The sequence below is a fragment of the Punica granatum genome, chromosome 7, assembly GCF_007655135.1.
Source record: "Punica granatum isolate Tunisia-2019 chromosome 7, ASM765513v2, whole genome shotgun sequence".
In the NCBI taxonomy this organism is placed as follows: Eukaryota; Viridiplantae; Streptophyta; class Magnoliopsida; order Myrtales; family Lythraceae; genus Punica; species Punica granatum.
This window is the reverse complement of record NC_045133.1, coordinates 28,113,239-28,121,112: the sequence shown is the minus strand read 5'-3', so window position 1 is coordinate 28,121,112 and position 7,874 is coordinate 28,113,239. Positions and strand designations below refer to the sequence as shown.

General features: G+C 42.1%; 1 protein-coding gene across 2 annotated transcripts; it reads right to left on the bottom strand.

Annotated features, from left to right (window-relative positions):
* Nucleotides 1-2,313: 2,313 nt before the first annotated feature.
* Nucleotides 2,314-6,694, bottom strand: LOC116214796 (TPR repeat-containing thioredoxin TTL1). 2 transcript variants are annotated; one of them, XM_031550260.1, is made up of 7 exons: nt 5,358-6,256; nt 4,545-4,740; nt 4,263-4,447; nt 3,846-4,179; nt 3,540-3,744; nt 3,355-3,461; nt 2,314-3,261 (listed from the first exon to the last, which is right to left on the bottom strand). In XM_031550260.1, exons 1-7 carry the CDS (start codon nt 6,254-6,256, stop codon nt 3,109-3,111), a joined length of 2,079 nt encoding a protein of 692 aa, XP_031406120.1. In that variant the 3' UTR covers nt 2,314-3,108. The 2 variants fall into 2 exon arrangements, with proteins under 2 accessions (XP_031406120.1, XP_031406119.1); XM_031550259.1 differs by having other exon boundaries at nt 3,355-3,744; nt 5,358-6,694.
* Nucleotides 6,695-7,874: the final 1,180 nt, after the last annotated feature.

Sequence of the window (7,874 nt, the reverse complement as noted above, 5' to 3'; positions counted from 1 at the left end):
TTATATATTTTATTTTTGGGTGTGCACTGTGTAGAGTCAGTCAGTCTACAGACAGAGTTGGCAACTTTTCAGGGGAGGGGACGCCGTACGATCTGACACGCTTACGGTATTGTCCCTCCCCGGTCCTCCTTTGTTTTGTTTTGTTTTGTTTTGCGTTGGGTTAGGTTGGTCCTCCCTCTCATCTCTGATCTGAAAAAAAAAAAAAAATCTATATGGAACAATAAAAAAGGTGAATTTTGAAGGGTTGGGGGATGAAAAGCTCTTTTGTACATTGATTACAGTCAGTATTTGACCGCTATCCCATCTTCTTCTCCTTCTTCTTCTTTTTTTTCCTATAATATATGCACCGACACTCTCTCCCAATTTTTCTTTTATGAAACGACGACATTATTTGGTTTCGTTTGTGAATGAAGAGGAAACTTGTTTCGAATATAGCACATAAGTTAACAGTGCATTACAATAAAGGATCCTAATCGATCTGAACCCCTGAGTTTCTCGACCCGAGTCCCCATTTTAATCGAGAGATGCTCCTTCCCTTCCTAAAAGGGCTAAAATGAAAATCTCCAACCTCACTTGGTCATATGTTTGAGGGGGGGGTAGTCGGTTTGCACTTAGTTAAATGGCGCAAGCAACAAAAGTGTAGAAAGATTTAATTAAACTGGCCGGCTGCGGCCTCCAACCATATTTCTTTTTAACATTTATTATTATCTTCTTTAGCCCCCAAAAATAAAGAAAGAAAGAAAATCATCCTCCTCCTCATCATCATCAACATCATTCATGATATCATCATAATCGGAAAACTTAAATTATCCAATGGGAGGATCGAATTTAATCTTTGCAAAATATGCCCAAAAAAAACTAAACTTTTTTTTTTGGTTACCATCCATATCCATGCCTTTCGCATGTGTGTATATGATTCCTTTGAAAGGGACTGTCCAGCTCATCTCAACATTAATCAAACATTGCATCATACAAAAAAGGGGAAAAAAAAAATAAAACATATCTCAACAAAGCATCAATTCAATTATATGGAAATTATGAGTAGTTGGGACTCCGGAAATGATTAAGCTTTTCTTTCTTCCTTTTTTATTTTTTCCTCCACCGATGGAATTAATAACTATTATCAATCACCAAGGATTGAAGAATTAATTATTGTTTCATCAAAACACTTGTCTTCTACTCAATGAAATCCCACCCAAATGACCTTAACAACCATTCTATAAGTTATAAGTTTCAATATAACACGATATGATTTTCACATAAGGGCATATTTATATATATAACAAAAAATTATAATATCAAATGCAAAGGTCCACACAAGTAGCTTTCCACTAATAAGTCTCGCAGACCCAGGTCACCGTCGACCCCAACGGCGCATTTTGGCACCGTCCCAATCCATCAATCTTTTTTTTTTCTTTTTTTCCTTTTTAATAGTTTTGTATTGTTGGGGGCAGCAGTTAGGTGTGGAGGAGCTGTTCGGGGGAGATAGCAAAACTTAAATGCCCCACATGTGAATTAAAAAAAGAGTGAAACTATTGGAAGCCTTCACCAAGAGGGACTTTGCCCCAGCAATAAAGCAAAGTCTTCATACCCAAACAAGCAGTTCTCTTCTTATCGGTCCAGTGGTCGGTTGCCGGTCGAACACAAGTACAGCGCTAGACTAAGCTGTAACACTGTATCACTGAAACATGCTACCACTCGATCTACCCAGCTTTGGGTTAAAATAAATATGGCACGGCATCAATCATTGGGTCATCTCTCTTTTTCTTTCTTTCATTCATACATACCAAACACAACCTCAAAAAATGTGTCCAAAATGCAGATTAGCTCCAATTGAAGAGCACTTAAACCACAAAGACAATGAAAAGGTTGACGGCTGTGATTTGTCGTTGTGGGTGTGGGACAAACAAAACCAATACTATTAGTGGGGTTTGGGGTTGAAGTCGAGAGGTTCTGGTTTGGTGGATGCTTTTGTTTCTTTCTCTCTCATCTCTCATCATCATCTTCTTCTTTGGTTTTCTCGCTCGTCACAAGAGGACAGAGAGCAAGCAATGAATGGAACCAACCACCCAAGTCCACACCCCTTACCCCCCCAAACATAATAAGGAAAACAACCTTGCTTTAAAGACACGTAGTACCCCTTTTATGTGTTCTTCAACTCAACAGGACCAACTCAGTCTGTCCCTTTTCTCCACAGCCGAGTGACCAAACTACCCCTCAAGGAAATGGCAAAAGATGACAAAAGATGATGGAATATATGCCAGATCGAAAGGACAATAATATAACAAGATGAAATGCACAAATGGGAAGAGATAACAAGGAAAAAATTGGGGAACTTTTATTACTGATGATAAATAAAAATGATTGACAACAAGGAACAGAGAAAGAACCAAAAAAAATAAAACAACAAATTTTCGATCTGATCCTTCCTCTCCTCTATATCACCAACCCAAGTCTAAGCACCCACCAGACATCATATCCAATTCTCTCCCTCAGGGCTTCCAATGCCTTTCCTTCTCTCTTCTAATCCATTTCTTTTTTCGTGTATATATATCATCACATATATACATATACAGGATCCTCCCCTTCTACTAACGGGTTCCCCGTCCCCGCCTCTCTCTCTGTCCCTCTAAAATGTATTTAGTAACCAAGGCATCAACAAATTCTACAAGTCTCATCGGGTTTTGCTGGAATGGGATGCGTTAAACTGAGTGCACCTACATGGGTTTGAAAGGAGGAAAGCAAAGGATGCAGAAAATGGGGGAAAAGGCAAGGCCAAGGGAGGGAGGGAGGAAGGAGTTGGAGCAAAGGAACCAGAGAGAGAGAGCAATTGAGGAATGAAAGAATTAAGTAAAAACAGGCAAAAAGATGACTAAACTATCTCTCTCTCTCTCTCTCTCGGGCTTATCTCAAGGTCTACTAATGAAGATGAAGTTTTATATAGATTATGTCACAGGTATCTGGTAAATCCTTACAGGTCGGGTGGCATGAAGATTTGTATGGAGGGGCAGTGGAAGAAACTGATGGGATGCGAGTTCACTTCAAGTTGATGAGAATGCAAAAAACGGCAGAGAAACAGACTCAGATGCTGAATGGCTCCAATAAGCTCTACAAGCTATAATGCCTCACCGAATGCTCTAGCACGTCCCGGCTCGGGCAGATGATCTCTTTCACTCTGTTACCATTTTTGTATATCTTGAATGTGGGTACAATCCTCACATTCTCCGCGCTCGCAACTGCCTGGCATTCTTCAATGTCCACCTTCAAAATGCAAGACGCGTCACATGATGAGAATGCATACATCAAGGTCGTACCTTTTTTGGCCTAGATAAGAAACCAATAAGATGATCATACCTTGAGAAAGTTTATCGACGGGTAGCGACTGCAGAGAGTATCCAGAAAAGCTGCCATCTGTTTGCATTGCTGGCTCGCCGATGCTTTGAAGTGCACCACAGAAACCCCTGTAATTCTCCACATCTTAATATTGCATAGAAAATCGGACAGATAAATCACCTGCGAATCCATCAGTAGCTTCAAACCTGGTAGAGAGATTGCAGCCTTGAACTGTTCAACACTTGATACTTCTTCCACATCACCACCAAACTGCATGTTGACTACCTCTTCTCCGAGCGACTTCTTCAATGCAACTTGAGCATGGAAAAGAGATTCGGCTACTTCGTTGTCATCAGGAAGCTCCCTTCTAAGAACTTCATAGTCTCTCACAGCATCTGCCCACCTTTCCAGCTGCAATGATAAAGGAAATCTAACTTTAGCTGGAATGATCGACATAATGACTGTCACTTGAATCAACTATCAGTAGATAGTTTTTGGTTCGCGAGCGTTACTTTGCTGTTCGAGGCAGCCCTCCTGAGAAGAGCTTTCCAGTAATTGGGTTGAATGTGCAAGGCATGGTTGCAATCCTCTATGGACCTTTCCCAGAGACCGAGCTTAAACCAACAGGCTGCTCTGTTACAATAGAGAATAGAGTTCGAAGGATCGAGCTTGAGGCCCTCTCCATATGCTGAGCAAGCTTCAGTGAACCTTTCAGATTTGAAGAGATCATTTCCACGGGCCCGAGCTCTAGCTATCAACCTGACATTTCTTAGAAATCCTGAAACTTCAAAGTTTTGAGCATCAATTTGTCCAGCTCTCTCAGCCGCAGAAACTGCAGCATCGAACCTGCAAGAAATCCATCATCAATCCTCACTTTACACAACCAAATCAATACCAAGTCTCATTATGATTATAATTTTCTAACTCACCTTCCCAGGGCCATCTCCATCTGGGCACGGACAAACATAGGATATGCTTCAGAAAGCATTCCAAAGAACTGTGTTTGCGCGCACGAATCAATATATGATGCTAACTTAGGAACATTCTTTATGCTTGATTCAGCTTCTTCAAGTTGGTGAAGCTTCAGAAGGGCTTCGACTCTACACATAAAGAGCTGTAAATTCATTTGAAACTGGTTCAGCCACCGTATGCATTTTCCCACCAAGCAAACCTCGAGAACTCCTTAAGAAACGAACAAGCACAAAAGTTACCTGAGGAGAGAAGTCTGCTCCAGCAGCAATTGTAGCATCAGCCTCCCTCAATGCACTTTTCCAGTCACCAACTTTCCGCGCATCAGCACATTTGCACAGGTGCTTTTCTACTGCCTGTAGCTTAGGAAGCTCAACCGGCTCAGGTTTCTGTCCATAGACATATAGGTGCTTCCTGGCATTTTCTACCTGCCCTAGTCTGCAAAGGCATCAAGTGAGTGCAGCATAAATCTACTGAAACTGCGTTGTTGGAAAGGAAAAATAAAGCAACCAAAAGAGGCAATACTCATGGAAACAGTTGCATTGCCTTGATTACGATCCCAGATCAAAACATAATGAAAATCACAGATCAAGCAAGTTCAAACACATGGGAGATGGGGACGCCCACCATTCATACAATGATGATACTAAAACAAGTTCACCAGCACAACTTTCCTAATAAGTTTTGCCGTCAGTCAAGGGAAATATCATAATGGAGAAAACTCTCTGAGTGACCACCTGCACAGAATAATGGAAGACAACCTAACGGAACCAAAAAGTCGAACCCAGTAAGACCTGGATCGACATAAATATTAGAACCCAGTAGTCCTAAGCAAAATGCCCATATGGAAATCCAAAAGTTGAGATCAAACCAAGAGAAATCTGCAAGTTCTGGAAGCCCATTGGTGTGGACAGTAAATATATGAGCTAACCACAGATCTACTTGCCAAAGAGATACCCCAACAAGTAACTTGAACTTGAGCACAATGACACATCCAGAAGTTAAAGATTGGTAGCCAAAAATCCGAGCTTTTCTCCCCAAGATCCGACGCTCACCTAATAAACAGAGATGCCAATCTCTGATGCGCCCTCCAGTACTTGGGATCCAAGTTCACCGCCACTTCACACTCCCTCACTGCCTCTCCCATCCGCCCGAGACCCATAAGGGCAGCTGCCCTGTTGCTCCGGTAGGCTACATTGCCCGGTGAAATCGAGATGGCTTTATCATAAAGTCCCAAAGCTTCCAAAAATTGTCCCTTCTTATAATGCTCGTTCCCTGCCTTCTTCAGCTCTTCTGGATCCGATACGGCCGCAATAGCCCGCCTAGCTGTCTCTCCTCCATGGCCATAAACACCTCGGGAACTAGTTGGAACTGGCTCCACTTTCATAGGGCCCACACTGCTTCCCCCACCCCGCATTATGCTCCCGTGTCCGTAATTGCCCGTGCCTGAGCCCAGAACGTCCGTCCTAGAAGTTCGGCTTGTGGCCATGCCCGTCTTAAGGATCCGACCAGATGGACAGATGTTGCCGGTGGGAAGGACGTTCAGTGGCGGAGAATTGACAGAGCTCTGTCCCGAGTAAGCCGTTGGGTAGGTGCTCACGGATTCGGATCTCACCGGACCCGACCCGAAACTCCGTATGGTCTTGCCGGATCCGGCCGTGGGGCTGTTCTCACTGGAGCCGGAGAGCTCGCCGGAGTGGCTGTTCTGGCCAGCATCTGACCGCCTCGGAGCAGGACCCAGGCCGGGCCGGCCGGAGACGGATCCGGACGAGCTGGAGCTGCTGCTGGTGGTGGTAGTGGTGATGAGCCCGCTCTGACGAGTCCGCAGAGGGGAGACGGGCGAGCCGAGATCGATTTCGCGGAAATCAGGCTTGTTCACTTCGCAGCTCATTGAGTCGCGGAAACGATCCGACAGACCGTCAAGGCCGAGCTCAGGCTTACCGGAGTGCGACATTTATGCTCCCTTGCTCGGCGTTCGAATCTGAAGCTTCCTCCGTCCCCCTTCTTCTCTCTCCTCACACCAGACCTCGCTCTCCGCTCCTGTTTTAGGGATTCCTTAGGGTTTCTCTCTCCTACTCCAGCAATGTCCTTGAATGCGACGGCAACAGGCGCCGAGTAGCAGCAGAATGGAGAGATGTACACCAAGGCTTTGAAAAAATGGAAGAAGCACAAGCACAAGAAGGAGAAGACATGAGAGAGAGAGAGAGAGAGAGAGAGAGGGAGAGGAGAGAAGAAAGAGAGAGATGGAGATATGGATCCCGTGATATAAAAGGAGGAAGCAAGGAATGAATGTGAGCGTCTAGAGAGAGAGAGACACTGTGGAGTGTAGAGAGAGAAAGTGACAGACAGAGAGAGAGAAGGCTTTAGACGACACAGAGAGAGAGAAGAAGGAAGGAAGAAGGGAAGAAGAATAAGAGAGAAGAAGAGATGGGAAGAAAAGGGCTTTTTATTTTTCATTTATTTTTCTCAATTTTCGTTTTTATATTTGTTTTTATATTTATTTATTTATTTCTCTGTTTCTCCTTTTTATTTCTCCTTCTTCAACTGCTGCTTCACGAGACAGCTTTCGCTTCCCTCTCCTCGCCCTATCTCTCTCCCTCTCCCCCTGTTTTTTTTTTCTCTCGATGAAATCACAAGATTTTCTGAACTTATTGAGCAATCAATCCTGTTAAAATTATACAGATCATATCTCTCTCTTCCCTTTTTTTTCCTCTCGATGAAATTATAAGATTTTCCGAGCTTATTGAGCAATCAATCCTGTTAAAATTATACATACCGGGATTTGAACTTCTATATTTCAAGATTAAATCCGACCAGCAATTTGCATCGCCTGCTCTCCTTATTTTTATCATATTCTCTTTTTCATTTTATCTATCTGTATTTATATATATATATATATATATCATTATTGGTCATATTTTTCTTTCCCTGAGGCTGAAGAAAAAGAAACAAAAAGAAAGTTGCTATTTGTTTACATATTTATATAATATATTTTTGTTGTTTGTTTGCATCTTTCTCCACACTCAGCTTTGACGACTCTCACTGTATGGAGCGTGGGGTCTACACTCTCTCCCGTTTTGGGAGAAATTTCGTCAAACGAGTAAAAAGATGTAATTGACTTGGTTAAGTTCTTCCATGACCGTTTTCGTAAAACACGCGAAGAAAAATCTCTTCAATATTTCGGCGCCGGTAGAAAGCTTTCTTATTTTAATTTTTTCCATTCCCATGTCATTTTAGCAAAATTAATTAAAAAACACATTTGTCTAACATAGACATTATAATTCAATTAAAATTCGACTAGTAAGACTTTCTTCTGATAAACAATCTTATGAACATCAATAAAATTTTCTTTTCATGATAGGTTATAGGAATAGCAACTTACATATCGCGTTCTACGCAAGTCGTATAAGATAACTTTGCTTGAAACATATTTTCACAAGAAAAAATTTTAATTCATAATTTTGCAAAGAAAATCAATTTACTATATTTTCACGTGAAAAATCAATTATCTTTCACCAAAATCATATTTATATCAAACTATTGCACGCTTAGTTTTACCATTTTACTCAACA